Source organism: Gobius niger (genome assembly GCF_951799975.1).
Source record: "Gobius niger genome assembly, chromosome: 16".
NCBI lineage: Eukaryota > Metazoa > Chordata > Actinopteri > Gobiiformes > Gobiidae > Gobius > Gobius niger.
This window is the reverse complement of record NC_136867.1, coordinates 10,235,588-10,259,632: the sequence shown is the minus strand read 5'-3', so window position 1 is coordinate 10,259,632 and position 24,045 is coordinate 10,235,588. Positions and strand designations below refer to the sequence as shown.

Here is a 24,045-nt window from a genome sequence, read left to right as displayed (position 1 = left end):
ACAACAAATCCAAGCACATGCGTTGAATTCATTCGGTAATAATGAAAACATAATTTATCCAAAATCATCTTGATCTTGCTGTGACTAGACTAGACTAGACCAACAAACTACAATTTGACGTCACTCTTGTGCGTCCGTCGCATGACAGACCTTAGATACAGAGGAGAGAGTAATGCGCTTGAGTTTTTTCGCAATATGTCGAACTTCGGCGTGTTTGTTCTCAAGAAATAATAATTTTCCAAATATTTCCATAATATCGTCGTATCGCCCTCAGTCCTCTTCTAACATTTGCTCCAGAGCCTCCAGAAGGAAGTGCTCGGTTATGGAGCAGGCAGCAGCAGCAGAACACACGTTGTCGTCGGCAGGTTGTGAAGTTCCCACCCTGGCGACTACAGAAGTCACGAAAGAGGACGGAGGCACAGAAAATAATCAACATGACTGTGGGAAACGCAAATGTGATGAGCCAGAAGACACCGAGAGAAGAGGCAGAGGGAAGAGGCGAAGAGGAGCGGGAGGGAAGAAACTTCGTCCGGGCGAGAGGTACATCCCTCCGCCGCAGAAACGCAACCCGGGAGTCAGCTTCAGCCTGGAGCATTTCAACGAAACCTCTTATTATTTTGAAAATGGTCTTCGCAAAGTGCAACCCTACTATTATGATTTCAAAACGTACTGCAAAGGACGCTGGATAGGCAAGAGTCTCATGGAGGTGTTCAAAAGCGAGTTCAGATCTGAGTCCATAGAGTACTATCAGAGAGCTGCCAAAGAGGGGCGCATCCGCCTCAACGACACCCCAGTGGACGACCTCTCCATCATACTCCGGGTCTGTGCCATTGTCTGGAATGTGTTCTACGACTGTACATCTAATCTGAACCTAATTATAGCATGTTTTGTTGTGCATATTATAGAATGATTCACAAACCAGAAGCCAAACCAAAATCAATTGGTTTTAAGCCCAAAGTGGCTCAGAGCATTAAATAATTTAACTTCTCCATCTTCTCTTGCAGAACAATGACCACATGCGGAACACGGTGCACCGCCACGAGCCCCCTGTTGTAGGAAAACCTATGGAAGTCCTGGCGGATGACGGTGAGGTTCTTGTTGTGGACAAACCTGCCTCTATCCCAGTGCACCCCTGTGGCCGCTACAGACACAATACGGTTATCTTCATCCTGGGCAAAGAACGGGGCATCTCAGAGCTCCACACGGTGCACCGGCTGGACAGGCTCACCTCTGGGGTGCTACTGTTCGCACGAAACCTGGAGATGTCCAAGAAGTTGGACCAACTAGTCAGAGACAGACAGGCATGTTCAAATCGAAAAATTGAAGAAATAATGTTGCACCATTCTTGAATTGACTTTGATGATCTGACATGTTTGTTTCTTTTGATTGCAGCTGGTGAAGGAATACGTTTGCAGAGTTGAGGGGGAGTTTCCAGAGGAGGACATCACCTGTGAGGAGCCCATTCTGGTGGTTTCCTTCAAAATTGGTTTGTGTCGAGTTGACCCTAAAGGTAAAGACTGTCGGACTGTCTTTCAGAGGCTCAGCTTCAATGGTAGAACCAGTGTGGTGCGTTGTTTACCACTCACAGGCCGCACCCACCAGATCAGAGTGCACCTGCAGTACCTGGGCTTCCCAATCCTTAACGACCCCATCTACGGCTCCTCTGCCTGGGGTCCACACAGGGGCAAAGGAGGTCTGGTGAGCGGGACCAATGAGGAAATACTGCAGGCTCTGGTGGAAGAGCACAGGTCCCAAGAGAGCTTACTTCTCTTAGACATAGCAGAGGATGCAGTTGGGGAAATTGGAGAGACTAAAACTGTTGTCAAAGATGAGGACACGAGTGGAACAAATCTTTCATCAATGAGATGTGAAAGTGATATTATAGATACCCCAGTGAAAACAGCTGGCAGCATCCATACAATTGACACATACTGTGACAATCCAGGGAACAACCCTGAGTCCAAGAGCCCAATACCCAGTGCAAGTGCATTACAGGGAAATGAGCAGGATCACCTGTGCAATGAATGCAAGCTTGTGCGGGCTGACCCCACAGAGAAGGAGCTTATTATGTATCTGCATGCTTTACGTTACAAAGGACCCGATTTTGAATATTCAACTTGTTTACCAGACTGGGCCAAAGAAGACTGGAAAGAGAACCAGTAAGGCCCCCTTGTATGACTGTATCTTCTACAGAATGATTGAAAACAATTTTAGTTCCAAATACATTTTAGGTGCTTTAATGGTTGATGTCTCATCATATAAATGATTTTACTGGACTACAGCGACACCATCACTTGTAATAACTGTTAAGCTTACCTGTTTTGTTTTCACAACATTTTATTTAAAAAATAAAGTGGAAAAAGAAAAGGAATATTTTTTTCGTTGTTTTGTCAATACAGCATCAAAATGGGTACTGGGTCACCCTAAAACACAGCAGGTGCTACTTATAAAGGCTTTACACTATCATTACTTAAAACACTGTTAACAAACAAACAGCTTCAGGGAAAATAAAGCTGCAGTATTTCACTTGGACTCACAGATATGAAATTATAATCATTATTGTGTGGATGGAGAGAGCCCTTTAGAACTCTATGCAATTCATTCATTGGATTTTCAATGAAGTGAAGTATTATGGTTTAAGAGACCTCGCAAATGGCACATTGTGACAAACCTTGCTTATAGGCACTTTACAGACAATTTATTTTTTGCTTGTATTATAATCAACTCTCAAAGCTACATCTGATGGATAAGCATGTGCAATACAAGGAAACATCCCCTCAACCATGACATACTACTGACAATACTGACATGCTGTTCCTTTTCTGCCGTCATACATCAGGACACAACATACAGGACTTTACGTCATGAACACTTCTGTGACAGTCACAAGGCGCTTCTGCAGCTGTTGCATTATCAAAGATGCTGTCAGCAGCTTTTCTTATTTCAATGAAACCTTTGAACATTTATCTCACCAACACAAACGGGCTGCATGTAATATAAAATAATATTAGAGATCTGTACAACATTAACAAATACAGTAATAATCCCAGTCCACTTCTCTTGCAATATAAATAAATGAATTATGCTCTCATGATAGCAGCCTGGACAGAAGGCTGCTGCACACTAGACTCTGTACCAGCCTCAGCTTTGAGATCACTACCTCTTTCACACTGTACTGTCCTATCAAATTATGGCAGTGAGCCTTAAGTCTTAAATTCTACTATTCATGACATGTTAGTTTAGTTTAGTATGTAAAAAAATATATTGCTGCTGAAATACTTGAAAAAGTGCTTCCAAACAATTTCAAGTGTAATGCACAAATAGTTGCTACTGTTTGTTTGTTTATTTGGTTGGTTGTGCATGTTAATGAACATACATAGGACTCACTTCCATCTGTGTGGAAGTACACTCCCCTAGCATGAGCCAGACGGCCCTGAGGGTAACACTCAGCCAGTAGCAGACTCAGGCATCGCTCAAATACAGCAGGAGGAAATGGGAAGGTTTGGTGACCACAGCAGAGGTCAGCCGGGTCATCACCCTCTGAACAATAGCCACGCTGGATTGTAGCCTTGGGCTGGTTTGCATCCATTGCGCCACAGTCGCACTCTCCAACACTCTCTCAGTCATCCTGGCCTATTGTACACGTTATTAGTGAAAACTGGAGTACCCGGAGGAACAATACGCAGAAACGGGGAGAACATGCAAACTCCACTCAAAGGTGGTCCAGGTAGGAAATAAATCCGGGACCTTCTAGCTGTGAAGCACAAGCAGTCGAGCACTAACCACTGCACTACCATGCTGCCTGATTTGAGTGAAAACTTCACAGTGCATTGTAAATAGTGACCTATTGTGTGACAAACCTTCAACTTCATGCCTTTTTAATAAAGATGTATTTGGTAAACTTATACTGTATGTATGCTGATAGATGAGGATAGGTCTTTCTGCCAGTAATGGCAATTGGGGTTTTAATCTGTAAAAAAGTAAACTTACTGCACATGGATTATTGTTGACCTTGCACATTAATAACAAAATATTTTTGATCGATATAGTGCACATCAATACATGCTATTGGCTACTATATACAGCAAACTACAACATCCAAAGTGTCCATACTTGGACATTGCAAACATTTATTTGTGAGTGAACCTCAGCAGCTGTCCTCCTGCTCCCCACCTCTTTTGATCCACACATCAGGCATGTCTGGTTCACTGTTGGGCAATATTACCATTTCACTCTGACTACTCCTGCCTCTGTTCCCACAATCATAAAGTGTTTCTTTCAGAGGAAGGCGAAGAGTGTCCCTTTTTTCATTCAAGTGTCCAGGTGGCTGCTGTCGCACCTCTTCCTCCATTGATTGCTGTGATGTAGAGGCCACTGCTTCTATGATGCTCAGACAAGTATCATTAGAGTCCTCCATTCCCTCACAGGAGCTTTGTGACTGGGTCCATAGTGGTTTGTGCTGTGCCCTAGGCTCATCTTTGCATAGAGATAGCTGGTCTAGTGTCTCCAGAGTGTGGCTGGCCATAGTCTCCTCTACACTGGAAGAAGATGAGATGGAAGTGTTGCTCCAGTGTTTGAGTCTACTGGAGTGACCTCTGCAGGCTGTGCAGATTCGATTGTCCTGGGACAAATCGCAAGACTGCACAATGCGCCCTTTGTAGGGAGAGGATGTCTGCAGGACTGGAGGAGTAGGGCACTTGTGTTGATGACTGCACACGTCTTCTTTGCTACAAAACTGGATCTCGTCTGAGAGCACAGAAGGCCTGTTGGACAGTTTACTGGTACAAGTACTGTTCTCAAAGCTGTCGCTGAGACGGTAGGCCAAAGGCTGCAGTTCATACTGCTCGTGCCCCTGACCAGTGCCAACTGCTAGCCTCTGTCTCTGCTGACGGTGGTGATTGGAGTACAGATAACCCCCTGCGTCCTGGTCACAGCTCCTCCTCTCTCTTTTGTCATAAGCCCCATTTGCAGCAGATGGGGAGCCAGAGTTCCCCGTCACACAAGATTCAGTCTGTTCCAAAAAGCATGGAAGCATGATTCTACCACAATTTTGCCGTGGTCCAAAAAAACAGCACAGGGACTGGAAAAAGAAAGTAGCAAATCCACAGGCCACACTTTTCACCAAAAACAAAAAAATCCCTAACTTTCTAAACAGTAAAGTGGCTGACGGTAGCATAATAATCCCCATACAAAAGAAAGCTCCAGAAAGCACAGCAACAGGGCAGCCCATCCTTTTAGTGGCATGAGCCACTTTCCCAAATTTGTCTGCGTGTGGAGCCAAGCTGTACGATACACAGTAATTCACAATGAAATCGACAGACAACCCAGCAGCACAAGATATAAAGAGAGCTTCGAGACCACTCAGCTGCCACTCAAGCAGAACTAGGAGACCAATGGTGACAAATACACTGCCACCAACAGCCATCATACCATACAGACTCAAAGGAATGTTCCAGGTACTAACCAGGAGAAAGGTAAATGTCAAGGCCACAGAAAAGCCTGCTACCAGGAGTGTTTCTGAGCTCAGAGACTGCTGCAGATCCAACAGAGTAAGCTGGCTCACGAACCAACCTTGGGCCAGGCCCAGCGGGAGGCTGGCCTTCTCCCTGGTAAACCATGTAAGAATGTGTCTATAGTAGACACTGGTGGAGGTGAAATTTAAACTGTAGAGGTATGTGGTCCTAAATGCTAACACAAGGGCAGCAACTCTTCCGTCTGTGTGGAAGTACACTCCCCCAGCATGAGCCAAACGGCCCTGACTGTAGCGCTCTGCCAGTAGCAGACTCAGGCATTGCTCAAATACAGCAGGAGGAAATGGGAACGTTTGGTGACCACAGCAAAGGTCTGCCGGGTCATCACCCTCTGAACAATGGCGCAATGAGACCCACTCTACTAACTGCTCCACCAGGCAGATGTTTTCTACCTCGCCTTTGTCTTCAGAAGACGGAGCCAAGTAAAAACTTTGGTTCTGAACACGGGCACACAAATCCTTCAACCAGACTTGGGAGTCAGGACTGCTCATATTAAACTCTGGATCCAGGACTAAAGAGCCATTGCTTAGTGGGTCTAAGTGATCCCCATTATCAATGGCCTTGACCCCCCAGACTAATTGTAGGCTCACAGGCATATCTTCACCATTTCTCTGGCGCTCAAACATAAACATGTGGCGGTACTCCGCGTCATACCTCTCAAATGGGTGACTGGAGCGGAACAGTTGGGTCAGTTTGCTCTCCAGAGTTGGCAGTTTCATGCCTGGCTCCACACAGGCCATATACGTGCCCCCAGCGGCAAGCACAGCAAACCAGCACACCCAAATGTATCGAAACTTCACCACTCCACATGGAAGGATCTTCATAAATATCAGGTGTGAAGTATCACTGAGCCCTTTTTTAATCTCTCTTGTTTTCTGACTAAGATTGAAAAGGCATTTCTTACGTGAGCTCGTCTTCCAGAAACCATTAGTGTTTTTGGAACAGCAAGGTTTCCATCCCTGAACAGCTATAGGGGATGAATCCACGTATCGCTCACGCAAAATAAAAGAACATGGCAGCCATACCAATGACACGAGTGAACTGAGTCCGGAGGCTGTACCCAGGTAAATGGCAAAGCACCGGATGGCTGGGAGGCTGCTAAGATACCCAGAGAAAAAAGCAGCACTTGAGGTCAGCCCACTGGCTATACTTAGATAACAAACTTCCTGGAGGATTCTGGTGACTCTCTTCTCAAGAGAAGCTGACGGTCTCTGGGAAAGAAGTAGATTCCAGAAATCTGCAAATACAAAAACCTGATTGGACCAGCTCCCCAGGACAATAATTGCAGCAGTAAGGTTGACTAGAGGAAAGAATGTCATACGGTAAATAACTTTGTACAGGAAGTAGGACGTCAGGAGTGAGCCAGCAATGGGCAATACAGATAGCACTACGACAAATGGGGACTGCACATAGAGGGCCATACAGAAGAGGAGGGACAATACTGCCAGGACAGGGTAAACACAATCCTTGGAAAGGTAGAGTTTGAAAAGGCTCTGCTTGATGCCAAAGTCCATGCCAGTGATAGTAGTGTTATTGTAAGTCAGAGCTCGCCCTTCCAAACTGTTCATGTAGAGGTCCATCATGTGCTCCCCTTTCTCCAGTGGGAGGAACAGGAGGCTGTACTTTAGGGTTGGGATTTGGTATTCCACGGTCTGAGGACCGAGGAAGTCCTTATCCAGCAGGAAATGCAGAATCTGGAACACCACATGGGACTGTTTACAGCGACTGGGGACAAGGGCACAGCCGCCATGTTTGGGTCTGTCCACGCAAGTGTCCACAAGATGTCCTTCATGATAGAATGGAGCACATTTACGCAGCAGGTTCAGAGACTCTGAAACCTAAACACAGACAATATGCTGTTAGAAACGTGGAAACAACATGTATAATAATCTGCATTTTGTGAAAGTGACCTGGTGTGTAGTGAGGCTAAGGCAGCAGGACGCATTTGTGAGGACAGCCAAGTAGTTCCCCAGAGACCAGCTGGGACAGCAGCCACTGCTGAGAGCCCCGTCTTGAGATTCAGTTCTCAGAGGCCGCTGGCACACATCCTGGAAACGTGCCTGGGACCGGATCTTGAACATCACAATACCAATGTTTACTATTTAGGGATAGATGGATGTAAACAACTTCAACTTTATTTTACATCTTTGCAGCACACATCTTGTTGTACACTTTGAGCAAATAAAGCACGTAAAATGTAGCAGACCGATGCTTGTGTGGACTTCCAATGCATGAGTGAGACATACCATGGACTGCTCCATCTCACACATGGACTGGATGGTTTTAAGGCTCCACAGACTGGCTGCATTTTCAGCCCTGAACACAAACTGGGCCAGATGCTCATCTGCACACAATCAATAATAAACATTTGTGTGGGTAAATTGCAGAAGATAAAAAAGTCATTTGACTTATAGGACCATTGCAGTATCGTTACAAACGTGCACTTTGTGATGACTTCATTAGCTGCCATAGTTTTTGACTTGAATTGTCTGCCCTCCTTTGATCAATTCTACTGCTGTTTGGTTCATCATATATCATCATACTGGCTCAGTCACTTTGTGTGAATGACTGAGAGCTAATGTTAAATCATTTGGTTGAATCCAGACCTGTGACAGTCAAAAGTAATGGCTGACAGATTTGAAAAATACAATTAAACTTGGGTTACTGCAGATGAGGCACAAGTGTAAGTTCCCTTGTATGTGAACAGGCTATTCTACATTTGGAAGAACCTTCAGAAATCTGTGTCAGAGTTTCTGTATGTTAATTTCCTAGCTGATTTGACAGGATTTAGTAACTATAAATGAGGCTTTTTCGACACCCTGTGACTGGATGATCATTAACCAAATCTGAAAATCTAAACATAAATTGAAATCGTGAACAATTAAAGGGAACTATACAGAGTTTAATGTGAAGTTAAATGTTAAAATTAAGTATTTTCCTCCCCTTACATGTTCCAGCAATGTGTAGAATGAGCTCAGACCTGTTCACCACAACTGCCTCTAAAATCCTGCACTGGCCCTCAAAAAGTTGTTAATTCAGTCCGAAGAGCCGTCATGCAGAGCTTAATATAGAACCTGCAGTTACGCCTAAGACCTGAGGTGGCAGTAGTGAGTATAAAAATGACCAACTTGCATCTAGTCCCTTTAAAAACTAATATTTGATTGAGCATGTTAACACAGATGGATCATGTTTATTTAATAATTAAAACTCTTACATATGTACCCAACCTTTACAATGTATGGTATTTCATTCAATTTGAACTTCACTTATGTTGGAGCACCCTGCTCATTTACACTGGAGTGAATGGATTAGTGAATCGTGAGTGAAGTGTGAGAGTGAAAGGCTTTATGAGCAGAGCAACTGACCAGGAGCTTCACAGAGGAAGGAGTCAGGAGTGGAGTGTCTGGCCAGCATCCTCCGGGTGCGGGCTCTGCTGCTGTTCTCACTGACAGCTCCACCCACTCTGTCATGTGCATGAAAACAAACACAAATGTTTGGTTATTGGCCATTCAGTTTTGTTTTGTTTTTACAATATATATATATACATATACTCAAATCATTTGAATATGTTATATGTAGGAGCCAAATTGCCTCTAAATTAAAAAATTTAAATTTGAGGATGACCTACAAATATGGCCACATATATGGTCATGTGACTTGGTCACTCAGCCCAGTCCACGTACAGTTGTGTGTGCAGGCACAGAGCACAGTCGAGCAGAGAGCAAGTGGCTCTGTGAGCAGCTGACCTTGCACTGAGTGCTTGTGGCAGCAGAGACAGAGTCCTGCCTGGCCCAGTGTTCTCCAGCAGCGTCTGTAAACTGGCCTCACGCACGCTGATGTATGTCCCCCGTGGCTCAAAGCCCTGCATCCAAACACAGACACATCAAAGAGAGCACTGCTGTCCCTCAGTTGTAATGAGTCACATCTGAACCTCCAGTGGCAGACAGCTGGAGTATTCTGCCTGTGAAGAATGTCTATTTTGAAGAACATTACATGTGAATCAAAAGTCATGGAAACAATCTTGTTAAAATAATGGCCTACGTCAAATCTTAAGGTTTCTGGAAAAAATCAAATCAAAATCCTCTTATATATGACTTAGAAGATTAAAGAAGCCTTCTGATGGACTGAGGGAAGAATTAATGCTATCTAAAGATTCCGTAGTGCTTGAAAAGTGGAATGAATAAGAATGTGGTATTCTCAACACAATTGAATAGACATGGATTTAAGAAACAACTGCTTTCAGTGACTTACCAGCAGAGGGTTGGAGAAGTCTGGTAATGGACCTATGAGAAGTGCTGCTCCAGAGAACACCAAGAGCAGCAGTGCGCAACCCAGCAGCAAACGTATCGGGTGCTCCACCAGCAGCTGGCCATACCTAAACCACACAACCAGGAAATACAAAGATGGTGAGAATCATGAGTACAATTTAACCGTTACAAGAATACACTTACATCCCGATGACCCATGGTAGACCTCCATCTCTGAAAGAAATTTAAAAAGGCAGCTTTAAATGTAAGCAATGTGCCGTTTCATGTGATACAGTTGTTTGAATTGGAATAACATGCAGCAGACACAGTGCTACCTGACAGTCAGTGACTGCGTTGTGTTGTATGGACCGCTACCAGCTGAGCTGTGCAACCAGTGACAATGGACTGGTCCAGGACAAGAAGACTGAGCAGGGCTGCCGCTGTGATCCCCCCTCAATCCCACAGCCCCTGCGGAGCACTGGTGCTTTCCCCGGCAGCCGGAGTGAGGACAGGTCCTGGCCAAAGGAGAGTTGAAAGGTCCCAAATTGGACATCTGTGGGACCTGCAGCCAAGAGAAGCCTGGTTCAGTTCTCTGCTTCATAGATTACAGTCACGTTGAAATTCCCACGGCGTTTCTGTCTTTATTGCGATTAGCTATGCATTCATGTTCTGTTTCCTATAAAACAATCTCATGTCTCTTATTGTAATAAACATGGGCATGAATGTGAAACACATTGGCTGGCTCTGAGTCTGTTGCAAACACAGTGTACTCATGTCACAGTGCTGCTGTAGCAGAGGGGTGGTGGTACCTGATGATAGAGCTTGCAGGAGGAGGAGGGTCTGCCCAGGCTGCTGCAGCTGTCACACAAACCCGCTTCAGAGAGGAACTCCTCCTCAGAATGGTTTGCTCCACATTGGTGCTCAGGGGGGCATAGAGAGATGGACGGGGGCTCACTGTGGAGAAAGAGACTGTTGGACTGAAGAAGGCCCATGAGCTTACCATCATATCACACATGGCCGAACACTGCCACTGTATTTGCATTTCTCTATGCTTGGGCTTTTTTGTGTGTTTGTTTTTCCACTAAATGGTAAAGTTTGGTTTAGTGGACTTCCTGCTCTGTCTCCAGGACGACAAAGTCAACGGCCGATTCACTGATAATGTTAAATAACCCTGAGTTAATGTGTAGTCTGAGTACACAGTCAGTCAGACTGTTTGCAAACGTCTCTCTTCTTCTACAGTAGCCATCCTTCCATTTACCACTGCCTGATGACACAAATGTTTTAAGACTTGCTTTATTTTAAATTCTGTTGAAATTGTTGTCTTTGTAAAAACAGATAGGCTCGTTTGAAAAAAGAAATAAACATCTGCTTGTAATTTTCTCTTTGTGTAGCGTTTTTTTATCGCTCAATCGATTTAAGTGCAATAAAATCATTCAGAGTCACTCTGTCTTGATCAAAGCAACTCAACTTTAGTTTTACTGGTATTATCTCAAGGCTACAATAACGACATTAAAAACGTTTTTGAAGAGAAATGAGCAATGTCTGTTTTTAATGTGTCTATCTAATTGGCACATGAGCTATTGCATGTGTGAACACATGCAATGTATTTTGCAGTAGCAACTAATAACAAGGGTTGTGTTGGTGTAAGTCAGGTGTGTAGAGGTACAATGTGATACACATTTTAAGCACATGAGACGTAGGCTAAATAGTAGCGTGTTCTTTATTCATGGTATGATCCCAATCCAACCAATTTGGCCTATAAAGAAAAGGATGATAAGGATAGATTTTTATATTTAAATTGTTATCACGAGGTCTGGAGTGCGCCAGGAGTGGCTCCACAGGCCGTCATCACACTTCTGCCCCAACGTGCTGCACGACTCTCTGAATAGTGGTGCTTCTCGCTCTTTCAGCGACAAAGCGACCTATAGTTCCCCGCTCATACTTAAATAAGATGCACATAAAAGCGCCCACCTCTGAGCTGCTCCCCGCGCCTTGTCTTCTGAGGGGAAATCCTCCATCACTATTGCGCCCGTGCTCTCCCCGATCGAGGCTGCGTCCATCGCGATCTGATGGCCCAATTCCGCACAGGTATTGGTTGAACAGTGTTTACCTCAACCTGGCCAAACACCGTCTTATCCTCGCCTGTCACAGCTCGTTTGTTTGTGATGCTCCTCTCCTCAGAAACCAGTGAGGCAGAGAAGCGCGCTGATTGGCTAGAGCTGCTGATGCTGCACGTCCTTCCCAAAGGTGGCGCACTACGCACTAGACGCAGCCGTTCCCAGCCCTTTTTCTTTCTTTTGAAAGCGTTGCTTTCTCCTCTTTTCCTAATTAAATGGTAACAACAAGCGACTTTACTAGTCTAGCCCACCAATGTAATGCATTGCATGCAAAGCATTTATACCCAACTATTTGAATAAGCCATTAAAGTAGGTGCAGAGCAGAAGCCACGATTATGCCATGATGCCATAGGCCTGACTACTTGAAATGATATTTTAAAAAGAAGCTTCTGCATCTTTCTTGTTTGGTTGGGCCTACTCAGTGATTTACTCTTGGTTCATTGCTGCCACCTTATGGACACTTTATAAAGTGTGTGGTTTTTTGTCTTCCTTTCACAGTTATCCTGAGAATAAGACATTGACTCTGTTAATTTAATATGAATCAATTTGCTCAAATGTGACTAAACCATGATTCCGTTGATCGATGTTATTCAAAACAACTACTTGCCCGGAAAAAGATAAATAGGTCTTTACACGCTGAGGTCGAACTCATCTCTCCCATCTTTGCTACAAGAAGAGTTTAAAGAGTTGTGTACAGTTTTCAGAAGTCCGCCGGTGCTGCGGTGCCATCATCACCGGTGTCAACACGAGGTCGCTCTGAGCGGCCTTGTTGAGGGGTGTAAAGTTACACGGACAGGACACACCCCTGGAGGGAGTTCCATGGAGGAGGAAACCAGGAGCTGATCACGTCTTCAGTACGAACACATACCGAGGACTTTCACTGAGCGAGAGCGAGCTGCAGAGAGGGGAGCGCAAGGACCCGGCGGCGGCGCTTCATTTTCGGAGTGGCCCACAGAAAACCATGGGCAATTCTCTCCGCGCGGCCGCACTGCTTGCCTTTGTGGTTCTTTCTATTTTAGTGTCACTGCTGATAAGCAGCGTGCAGCAATTTGGAGCCCACGGCGTCTTCAACGTGACCCGCGGTGAAGAGCAGCTCCCCGAGGCGCTGATATCCCAGCTCTCCGAGAGGCGCAGGGAAATCGTCCCGCTTCTCTCACTCAACGGGGATGAGGACAACTTTTCTGACGAGCCTCTGGACTCCACATGGGACGCGAGGGTGTGGGACAAGAGTGCGCGTGGTGCGAGTCGCGCGTCCGTGGATGGAATGGGTTGTGACTCTCTGGTGGACATGCAGGCGCTGGAGGTGCTCGGGTCCGGCTACACCAAGCTCGTGGTCAAAGCGAATCTGGCCGGAGGTCTGTCCGTAGCGCTGAAGCTGGTCAACGAGCAGGGCATCGACATGGGCAAGTGTTTAGAGGAGTTTAACGAGCCCGAGGCGTGTCGGCAGCTCGTGGCTTATAAACTGAAGAAGGAGATGGTGCTGCTGAAGCGACTCCAGCATCCGAACGTCATCGGGGTAAGGCTTCACAGAGCGGCCGTGGAAAAAGTGACTGCTCAAACTTTCATGCAAGTCAGCTCGGAGACGACAGCCCTTTTTTGCCTGCAGTTGGTGCTGAATAGAAATATGGCTGTAGATCATAAATAGTTTTTTCTGAATAAAATAAGTTGGTCGTTTCATTTGTAACGTTGTAATCCAAGTCAAATTAGGCTCCCCACTGAGATTAAGATCAACTGGCATCCGTTTATGAACTGCAGTTAAATGTTTAGGGGGACAAAAGAGCTCGTGTGTTTTCTCTGAGGTTGAAGTATAGGTTAAATGGACCAATGATGAGGGTTCTCAAGAGTCCAGACTATACCCCTTCAGTCATTGGCATATCTTTTCTGTGAAATTCAGTAAACCCTTGTCGACACTGACTTTTCAATAGACCCTGTTCATCTGCTGACCATGTCCTAATGTAATAATGGCAGCTTGCATAGTTTCCATAATTATGAGCACTCTGCTTTCTGCCCTTAGTTCCGCGCAGTGAGGTGGAAGAAAAAGCTCCTTCAGTCTCATACCAGCTTCTGATTTACTGACCCCGCGGTGACCTTTGTCCCTCTCCCTCCAGAAGACAATGTCCCTCTGTCTGTCCTTAGGCTACTGACCCTGCTGCTTTACCTGGAACCTCTGTGCAAACCCCCCAAACCATTCAGTGGTTACTCTGTGTGTGCATTTGTCTAGCTTCTGGTTTCATCACTACATTTTAGTAGCCAATGGTAGTCAGTCAATTATCAAATGTGCACGGATTTCATAATAATGAGCAGCTTGATTTTTATATTTTTTACTAGTATGCAGAACTACATTACTGCATATTCCTGTATACAGCTCTTGTGTCTGTGTGTGTGTGTGTGTGTGTCTACAACGACGCCGTAGCAAAAATCTAAATAGTTTTAAGCTCAAACTAAATCACTTCAGTTTTAAAATGAAATGGACTACACACACACACCCAATTCTCTCGGCTTTAGTGAACGCGTTGACTCTGCATAACGCCGTTTTCTCCTCACTGCAGCTCCGAGGGCACTGCGAGAGCCAGCGAAGGGCCGCAGAAGCAGAGGGCCAGGGGGGAGCGGAGGGGGGCCGGCTGGCCGTGATCCTCGAGCAGGGCACTCCACTGCAGATGATCCAGCTGCTGCAGAGCCCCTGGGAGGACCGCTTCAAGGTACTGACACACAAGCGGAAAAGTCTGCCAAAACGGCTGATGGTGGAGGCCTACTGAAGAGATCAAAAAATGTTGCCAGGTTCTCTTGGTGTGAAGAGTTTGAGAATTTAGTTTGCTATAGTTCATCATTTCATAGGCTGGCCATTGTTCAATCAATAATTAATTCCTCTGACCTGACCTCAATTTGCTAATATTTTATTGTTGAGTCCACAGTAGTGCGGCGTCATTGGTGCAGCTCTCATGTTGCATTACTACACTGGATGTAAGCTGATCGGTAAATTCGCCCATTGTCATTTGCGGTTGAATAACTGTATGACAGTTGCTGCTGTGGCCTTTGATGGGACTGGGGTTTATGGCTGTAGCCCTCGGTAAAAGTGCAGTTTGACACGGTGATCTGAGGCGCTGCGATAAAAGAACGAGTGTGGCCGACATTCGAAACTGCTGTGTCGTGTGTCTGCGGGGAGGGCTGGCCTAATCCGCTGCAGCCCAGGAATTTGAGCCGCGCTAACAGAGAGGGGCTTAGTGCATCCCCCGGCCCAGGTATGCTCCCGGCGGGGGTCCCACCGCAGCCCCACAGCCCTGCATGAGAGGATCTGCCAGAGAACAAAAACTCTGTACATGCTGAGCTGCAAAAAAGTTGATCAAAGGAGTCTACAGTAGGATCAGGGTTTTTATGATCAAGTATGATTCTGAAGATTATTTTTACTATTAAAAATGATGCACCCAGGCCTATATAGAATGCCGCCCCATGGGCATCACATGCAGTCCATCACAGATCTCAAATGTAATGTTTAATGTTAATGTTTATGATTGAGCGTCACGAAAAGGTTCTGCAGTTTTTTCCAAGGCTTCGGTTCCGCTCGGGCCTCTCCAGCTCGCTGCCTCTGTGCGGCTACAGTAATGCAGGGTGTTGGGTTACTCCCCCCCCAGCGCTCGGGACGTCCCAGGGCCGTCCACATGACCTCAGGCCGCAGCAATGTGAGCAGCTTTCGCTCCTTCACGGGTTCCACTAATGCAGTTATTTGGTTTTGAGTAGCCTACTTATTTTCTCTTTTTGTTTTTATTACGGTGTTTAAAAGGCACTATAAAAACAGGCGCAGGAAATGGCTTGCAAATGTGGTCAGTGGAATCGCAGCGTGTTCGGGAGACTTTGGAGTTGCTATTTTTATCTGTTTAATGAAAGAGTATGAAATTGAAGATCGGGTCGGCGGCCTTGTTAAGTGACCTCTGTGAACCGAGCGCTCGTTGCACACAAACAGAATCTTACTAAATTAAAGGCATTTGGCTTGGATGGTCTTATTGATAGATTTTGGGCTCCACCATATTGGGAAAGAGACATTTCGTTGTCATAAAAGGATTTCTTGTAACCTAAACTTTCAATTTGGTTGCATTGTACAAATTGTGCCTCCCAACACCCATTGGATAAACCTCAATCTCTGTCATAGGGAAGGAGAAGTCACCCTAGGTCAAATCATTCATGCCCTAGGAAAGACTGACCAAACACCCAGTTACCTGGTACTCCAAAACGGTCTCCCATCCTGGCCCAAATGTATGTTAATCCTAACTGTTTGTGCTCTGTAGGTTTGTCTGGACTTGGTGCATCTGCTGCACTTCTTGTCGCGCTCTCCCCTGGGCTCCGTGGCGCTGCTGGACTTTCAGCCTCGGCAGTTTGTCATGGTGTCTGGGACTCTGAAGCTTACGGATTTGGACGATATCAGCGCGGAGCTGACTCACTGTCGGACCGGCGCGGACTGTACCCTGCTCTTCCCCCAGCGCAACTTCACCGTCCCCTGTGTCCGCGGAGTGTGCGAGGGGCTCAACCAGAAGAGAAACATGTACAACGCCTACAGGTAAAAGCCACCGCTTTACTGTCATGGCAATAAGGGGAAGAAGACTTGTTTGCGGAAGACCTTTTTTCATGATTGCAGTCTTTTTTATTTGCCACCAATCAAACTGCGATCATTTGTGGAGCCCCATGTTGAAGCTAGCTGCACTGTCATGTCCTAGGTCTATGAAAACGACCACATTGATAGCAGGTCTGCCCAGTGCCTACAGCTAACTGTAGCTTTGCATATAGTCAATTTTAGAGCTTTTCCACCTACATTAGGCACTCAAAGCACTTTACAGCAAAGAGTCAACCAATAACACTCTCATTCATACACCAATGCACGCAGACACTGGAGGTAAGGTGGATTTCCCCAGACACAATTACAATGTGCGCCTTCAGGAGCCGGGATTCGAATCCTCGAAGTTCACATCATGAAATGACCCGCTCTACCATCTGCGCCACTGTCGCCCTGATAATGACCATTTCCATTCTAAACAACAAACAACCCATGTGATGTGATCTGTGCCTGTTTGCTGTCCCCCTAAATCCCTGTTTTTCTGGCTGCAGGTATTTCTTCACGTACCTCCTGCCGCATCAGGCCCCACCCACCCTCACACACCTGGTGGACCACATTATGAACTCCACAGGTGAGCCGCCGCACAGATCTGACAAACCCTTCGCATTAGTCGTGTGTTGACATGTCTGCAGCAAGGCTCCGTGACTTAATGAATAGCAGTCCGACAATAGCCGTGAGTGGAGGCCGCGCTCGCTGAAGAAGATGTTGTGCTGTGTGTGCAGGGGAGCTGAAAGGCGACATCAACGAGACGCTGCAGGCTTTTGAAGAGCTGCTGGCTCAGTACCAGTCGGGAGCGCACCTGCACAACCTGCCGGCCGCTGAACTCACAGGTACGCTGTGCACCGAGACGCGCTTTGTTCTCCCCTTTTGAGAAGAGCTTATCCTGTTGGGCACACTTCAGTTCATCTGTACAGTCGTATGGCAGCATAATGGCAGCCCTGAAAGCGCTCAGATTTCCACGCTTCTATGGCTTCTTGCATTTTTACTGCAGTCAAAATCTGTGGAAAATATTGCTAAAAATTAAGCTCTTATTTAAAACACTTTTGTAAACATTACTAATATGGATAAAGGGGCCAATTCTTTTGAAGTGCGTTGCATGAAATCGTAACAACAGAAAATGATTTGCTGATATGATGTATGTATATGAAATTCCTGGCTATTTCCCAAACCTTTTGTTTCTTGGCATCAACAAAGTAGTTATTTTTACAACTGAAAGGGCACTGATCCTACATGTAGAGCAGACGGGTCGGTCTCTGTTTTCTGTGGGAATGGGAGAAAAGTCAGGGGCAGGGTGTCTCTGCCTCTCCAGGCTGTTTTGACAGGTTTATTAGGCAGCTGGAATGAGAGGACAAGCTCAACAAGGAGGGATTAGTCCAAAGTTTCACCAGGTTAACCCATGTAAGCCCAAGTACTCTTTGAGGTCTCACACGTATCATCATAGGCTTGTTGTAGGCTAGTCATTTTCTGTAAGTTAAAAATCATTTTTGTATCCAAATTAAATCAAGTTCAACCATCCCTGTAGTTTAAACTGGTGTAGGCTGGAAGTTGTAATTTCCTTCTATTTTTTCTTTGGTAGGTACAGTAATCTGAAAAAAAGTTTCACAAACTTTGTCAGCCCCTGAAAGAGCACATAATCTCCCTCCTTCTGGCCTCCGTCATTCCTCGCTCCCCCGCTCTATGAAATATTAATACCAGAACGACTGGCTGGCTGCGTTCCTGCGCTGAGAGTTTCCATCCCCAGATGCAGGACTGTTTATATAGCGCTGCTATGTGAATCGAATCTCTGATGGAGGAGTGTGGAGGCTCACACGGGGAGGGAAGGCTTTCACTTAACAAGAAGGTGCCAGGGGCCAAAGGCACAAAGGCCTTGGCTTATCAGGCCTCCAGAGGCTGAGGGGACACGGCACAGTCTGGTAGCAAAGCCTGTTTGATCTTTAACTCAACGTTTTTCTTCGCTCGAGATTTGGAGGCTAATTTAATCACCCGTTCTGGGCTGGGCCTGGGCAAGAATTTCTCAATTTAATTCATGTCACAACAGGAAGTGTTATTACAACTCATAACGATGAAACGCAAAAACATAACCAAATGTTTAAAGTGTACAGTTTATCAGAACATTTCCCACTATTCTAACCAACTTGGTATGCACTCAAAGCGTTTAGGTTGAGAGCTAGTGTAGAAAACAATGCAGATGATGCATATCTGTGTCTCTAAATGTATCATTGTCAGACGTGTCTTTTACACACATCCCACACCCAGACAAACTCTGTACTCAAACTATGGGAGTGACCAAACGGATGACATATTAACTACAATGTGCCCAGCTCATCCAATCCCAACCCATGCCAAATGCAATTCTTCCACAGCAGAGATGTTATCATAGCTGTCTCGTGAATAATAGTGCTGTGAAAATGTGTCTGGTTTGTGTACCCTTTGATGGTTGACTCGGACTGGCGTTAGAAATGCAGTTCCTTCTGTCTGAGACACAAAGAGAGTTCTCCAGTTAGTCGGTGACAGAGCGCTGATTCAGGCCAGTCTGTTGCACCAGGCTCGGGTTCTCTTCTCTGACTCGCCTCGAACACTCCGCCTCTTGTTCACTTTTCTTCTACGGTCTCAAAAGCCAGGAGCAGATCCTCGTGTCGTTTTTCCCCCCATCAATGCCCCGCCCGGCGCTGCCAGTTAGAAGGTTAACAGGCTGCCCTCCTCCGCGCAGCGCACACACCCGCCTTTGTCCGCTGCATGCACAAATGTGTGTCTCTAATGCGGAGCAGATGATGCGGGGCTTGCGAGCAGAGCGGCTGATGAATGGAGCACAGTTGGCGGAGGAGGAGGTCAGGGCTGGAGCCTGGTTCACTGTGAGGAGAATGTGGAGTCAACTGTGTTTGGCCCACGACCAGGAGACAGTGACAGTTAAACCCGACACAACTTCCATCAAATGCTAGAGTTGGAGAGAAGCTTTTCGCTCATGTCTACAAGTAAAACAGCTCAGCTAGAATAAACTTCTGCTCAAACTATGAGCCATAGTTTGTGTGCTTGTATTGTGGTTTGCAGTGTCTTTTTCAATACCTATGCAACATTAATCCTTATCTAGATCCATTAAACATAATAGTAATGTTGGTTTGTTGATTCCATAATGGTCTATTTCTTTTCATAACTTTGTGTTCTTTGTTTTTCAGACTACTTGTTGCTGCGGCGTGTGGGGGGCTCCGGGGGCGAGTACCGCTGCTGGCTGTCCTACAGTGCACAGGGCTGTGTACTGTCGGTGCACAGCCCCAGAGAGGCTGCTCACATCTGTAACTCTCACTCACAGTGCTCCAGCTTCAGCCTGACGGGGCAGAGGACGTGGAGCGGTACGTCGGAGTGTGTTTGTAGTCAGTCACATGAGCGCTGAGTGATCAGTGTCTTTAATCTTATAATGAGCTTTTTAAACACAAACCTACACAGTCATTACTCATATCACGTCTGAACATGTCTCTGTGCTGTGGACTTATCCTCTCATCTCTCTTCAGGGCGGCTCCTGGCCTCTTTCCGGAGCAGTTCAGCCCAGCTCGGTCCTGATAGCACATCAGATGTGTATGTGAAGAAAACCACTGTCTCTGTCTCGCCTTCGCTTTGACGAGGATGGAGTTGGACTGTTCGTCTGAAGGATTGGACAATAAATGGCACTGCTAGTGCATCCCCGTGAACACAGCGATCTGCAGGGGAGATCAGTGATGTATTTCTGCACTTCCACAGTGTCTGAAGTGGAGCCAAAGGCTGCCTGTGCCAGCTGCTATTTACAGGGATTTCCTTCAGGTACTCTGAGTGGGATGGCCTGAGCCCGAGGACCAGAAACAAGCGCTTTGACAAATCCACATGAAAATTCTATGCACCGAATCATTCCATGTTTGTAGCTCAGCGTATTTATGACTGAATGTTTGTATGTATGAGTATATGAGAATACATGTGATTTTACATTCACCTTGTGGGTGATTCTATTATTTTCAATGAAAAATTATTTTTGCATTTTCTTCTTGTAAATCTGGAGTTTTTATAATATAAATGTCTGCTTTTTACAGCCCTGTGTTGTGCTTATTTACATGGCCCATTGTCTTTGTGCAACTGTTCTTAAGCAGCCTGTTTGTTTGTCATTAGCACCTCCATGAGTACGGGCGGGGGGCACAGGGAAGTGTGGGGGTGCTGACTCACCATTGTGTGTTTTTAAATCTTTATCTGTTCGCGTGCCTGCCCTTCTACAATCTGTGCACCATCTGAAAAGGCCAGCTCACAGCACACAGCCCAACACAGTTTGCACAATACCAGAGGAATGCATTCACATGCCGCGCCATGCTGGGCTCATTATCAGCCTTAATTAATACATGTTAATACATGGAAATGAGCGCTGCATCAGGGGACTGGCCTGGGACAAAGGCGTGAGCTTTGCACCTGAATGGCCCCCCATCTATGGCTCAGGCCCAGAGGACCAGGGCTCCGGGCAGCAATGCTGTAAAGCGTGGTACCCAGGTTCTGCAGAACAGAACACGGTAAATACAGTAAATCATCTGAGTTTATGAGCTGGCGCCGTACATGTTCGTAGAGGTTCTAGGCCTGGCCCTTTGTCCCTTGGTTTAACCAACCCTCTGCCTTTAGTTCAGTTGAAATATTTGATCAAAACCTACCCTTTGAACGGCACAGTGAGGCAGTGGTTAGCACTCTCACCTCTCAGCAGCAAAGTCCCATGGTTGATTCACAAACCATAAGGTCTTTGTGTGGAGTTCACATGTGCTCCCCATGTCAGCACTTAAAATGTGTCCAACAGGGGCCCGTCTGAGGGAAGGACTCCTTGGACTTTCCTGGTTAATAAATCTTTATCTGGATGATATCAATCTTTGTTGGAATTCAACCAGAGTGTGGCAAGTTTGGCCTGGTGACTGTGCAATCTACAGAGTATGTCCACTATGGTCACCACCTAATCTACCATGAGATGGGACTCAACAGCTTTGGCCCTTTGAAGAAGAGAATTAGATGATTCTCAAAATGTTGGGCAACCATGTAAAAAAATAAAAGTCCAGTTGAATTGACTTAGCTTTCTGTGTTGTATCTACCTGGGTGATATTAAAATCACATGCTACGTCAGAATGAATGACATTTTGCCTGTGGTTATGAATAAAGTGAAAGTGGTGAATCTTTGTTTTCTGAATCCAAAAACACTTGAAGGGTTAATTCTTTGTAGGGAATGCCCTCAGTGCGTGGCTTGAGTGGGGATGTCCTTTCTACAGATTACATGTTTATAGACTCTGAGGGTCCTGGCCTCTGTTTTCCTGCCGTTGGCCCTTGTTGTGTGCACAAAGTCGGCTGGTTTAGAGTCTGATATAGCAGAGATAAGAACTGTGAGACAAGACGTCAGCAGACAGACCGGAAGGACCAGTGTGAAGTGGACATAATCCCTCTGTACTGTGTGCAAACAATACAAGGGTCTAAAGGAGTTACAGCGTGTTCATTTGGTCAATAAGAAAAAAGGATAGTAGATCATAGTGACACTGAAGCTACTTTTACCAGCTACTTTTTTTTTTATTTTACCAGGGCTCGCCTTCTGAGCATTTTCTTTTTGGGATATTTGTTGTGCTGAAGTTTTCTCATTAGTGATAGTAGAGTCCCGAAGGAGGGTAGAAAGCCTGTTGTTTCACTCTGCCCCATGCTTTAGTGCTGGTTTTTTAAGTTTCTAGTTTCACTCGGCTTGTTTCCATGGGATTGATTCATGACCTCCATCTGGAAATAATATCTGTTCATGAAAACAAGCCATCAGCAGATCTGGAGCCGAGTGGTGTGTGCTCCATGTGTGAGCCCTCTCCGATGTGGGAATGAGTACATGGCCTGGAATGTCTCTGCTCAAACTTTTATTCTTATATTTTTACGAGGGCATTTTAGTTCTTGGATCACGGCAAACATGGAAAAGCTGTGTCCTGCTTTAAGACAATCTTTCTTCTAAAGCACCACAGTGTGACACCAACCCTTTTGACCAAAAGTTAAGCACATAAGCACTGCCTCACTCCACCTTCTGGGCTGTTGTGTCTGTTGGAACTGACCCATAGAGCTCGGTGTTCAGCCAAGGAAAGAGAGCTCATCTTCTGGGGAAAAATAACATGTCAGCAGTGTAAGTGTGAGCTTGGCTACAACTGACTATATTCATTAAGTCAATGGAAGGGTAGTCGGTGTGTAGGAGAGGGGAGGAAAAGGAGACTGGGCACATTTCCTGGTTGGTGTTGGGCTGTAAAGGTTTACTATGCCAACACTTTAGCCTGTATGCTTGCACAAAACGTTTTTTTTTCAACAATCGTTCATAATCTGTCTGCATGACAAATACAAGAAAGGCAAGGCAGCTAATAATAATATCTATTGGAACGTTGGACAATATAAACCCAGAGAATGGACACAAATCCAGGACTGTACTGTATGGCCTTTATCATTTCTGATGTGATTCTTCGACGGCCTCTGGTCATCGATGGAATGCTGCCCGTCTGTGTTTGTTTAAAATATAACCTCTGTCTTTCTGTCCCTGTTTTATGGCATTCTGTAGCACCCTCCCCCCACACCTCCCTTTTCCCTCCATCTAATTCCACAGACCCATCCATCATCCGCCTCTGTTTGGACAACCCCCCCCACACACACAGATACGCACTGTCATTAATGTGCTGCTGGTAAACTCCTACACTCCATGCATTACTTGTCTTTACCCCTCCCTTTACACTCTGGGAGCATCTGGAGCCCCCCTTCTCCCCCCTCCCTCCCGCCCGCCCTGGCCCCTTTAGCCCCCCTCTGCGTGTAGGTCATCCCTGAGGGCACGGCCTGCTGAGGATCACAAACAGTGGGACAGTGGTGCGCTGTTCCAATCAAAGACCTGCCTTTTGTTGCTGGAGTTTCCCCCATAGCACCTCCACCAGGGCAAGTTCCCAGCAGGGTCAACCCCTGACCCCCAGCCCCTTCCGCTCACGTACACGGGACAGAGCCAAGGAGCTATGCTAAGCTTCACTGTAAACACTCGAATGTAAGCTCACACTCGATTTTCTTTCTGTTCATTTTATTAATCATGAGAAGTAGTTATTTTTGAATTAGGAGTGAAAAAAAGCATTTGTTTGTGATGTTTAAACCATACTGTACCAATGGGCAAAAACTTTCCATCCTTGAAATATAAATGTCTCCCTCTTTTTTTTCAGAACATGCACTTTTTTATTTGACTTTCCTTAATAAAATTGACACTTCTCTGGTTAATCTCATCAAACTAGGTCATAATTAGTAAAACATAAACCATGTCATCTGCTCTTTAAAACAGTTAGGTTAAAGATACGACATAATATATGCTATTAAAACCAGCACACATTTCTATCCCGTTTTTGTGGCGCATGACTTTCCTGCGGCGTTACTCCCAGTAGAAACTTGTTGTAAGTCTGACTAACTGTACATGACGTTTGTCTTGTCTGAGCCGCCGCACCAGGAGAAAGTGATTGGCCAGCCCTTGCTGCTCAGGACGGTTCAAAGACAGAGAACATTTGGCTGAGTTGACCTCTTGTCGG

The 24,045-nt window shown here is 45.8% G+C and overlaps 3 protein-coding genes across 3 annotated transcripts; 2 read left to right on the top strand and 1 right to left on the bottom strand.

Moving 5' to 3' along the window:
- Positions 1–157: 157 nt before the first annotated feature.
- On the top strand, positions 158–2,312 carry rpusd2 (RNA pseudouridine synthase domain containing 2). Its single transcript, XM_079574125.1, has 3 exons — positions 158–820; positions 1,005–1,301; positions 1,393–2,312. The coding sequence occupies exons 1-3, from the start codon at positions 173–175 to the stop codon at positions 2,161–2,163; spliced, it is 1,716 nt and encodes a 571-aa protein (XP_079430251.1). The 5' UTR covers positions 158–172; the 3' UTR covers positions 2,164–2,312.
- Positions 2,313–4,064: 1,752 nt separating this feature from the next.
- Positions 4,065–11,982, bottom strand: disp2 (dispatched RND transporter family member 2). Its single transcript, XM_079573147.1, has 10 exons — positions 11,750–11,982; positions 10,588–10,732; positions 10,114–10,340; positions 9,983–10,012; positions 9,783–9,906; positions 9,278–9,393; positions 8,897–8,994; positions 7,778–7,875; positions 7,442–7,603; positions 4,065–7,369 (listed from the first exon to the last, which is right to left on the bottom strand). Exons 1-10 carry the CDS (start codon positions 11,836–11,838, stop codon positions 4,148–4,150), a joined length of 4,311 nt encoding a protein of 1,436 aa, XP_079429273.1. The 5' UTR covers positions 11,839–11,982; the 3' UTR covers positions 4,065–4,147.
- Positions 11,983–12,752: 770 nt separating this feature from the next.
- pkdccb (protein kinase domain containing, cytoplasmic b) lies at positions 12,753–20,509 on the top strand. The gene is made up of 7 exons (XM_079574023.1): positions 12,753–13,411; positions 14,445–14,594; positions 16,176–16,444; positions 16,990–17,069; positions 17,221–17,328; positions 19,672–19,845; positions 20,005–20,509. Exons 1-7 carry the CDS (start codon positions 12,857–12,859, stop codon positions 20,109–20,111), a joined length of 1,443 nt encoding a protein of 480 aa, XP_079430149.1. The 5' UTR covers positions 12,753–12,856; the 3' UTR covers positions 20,112–20,509.
- Positions 20,510–24,045: the final 3,536 nt, after the last annotated feature.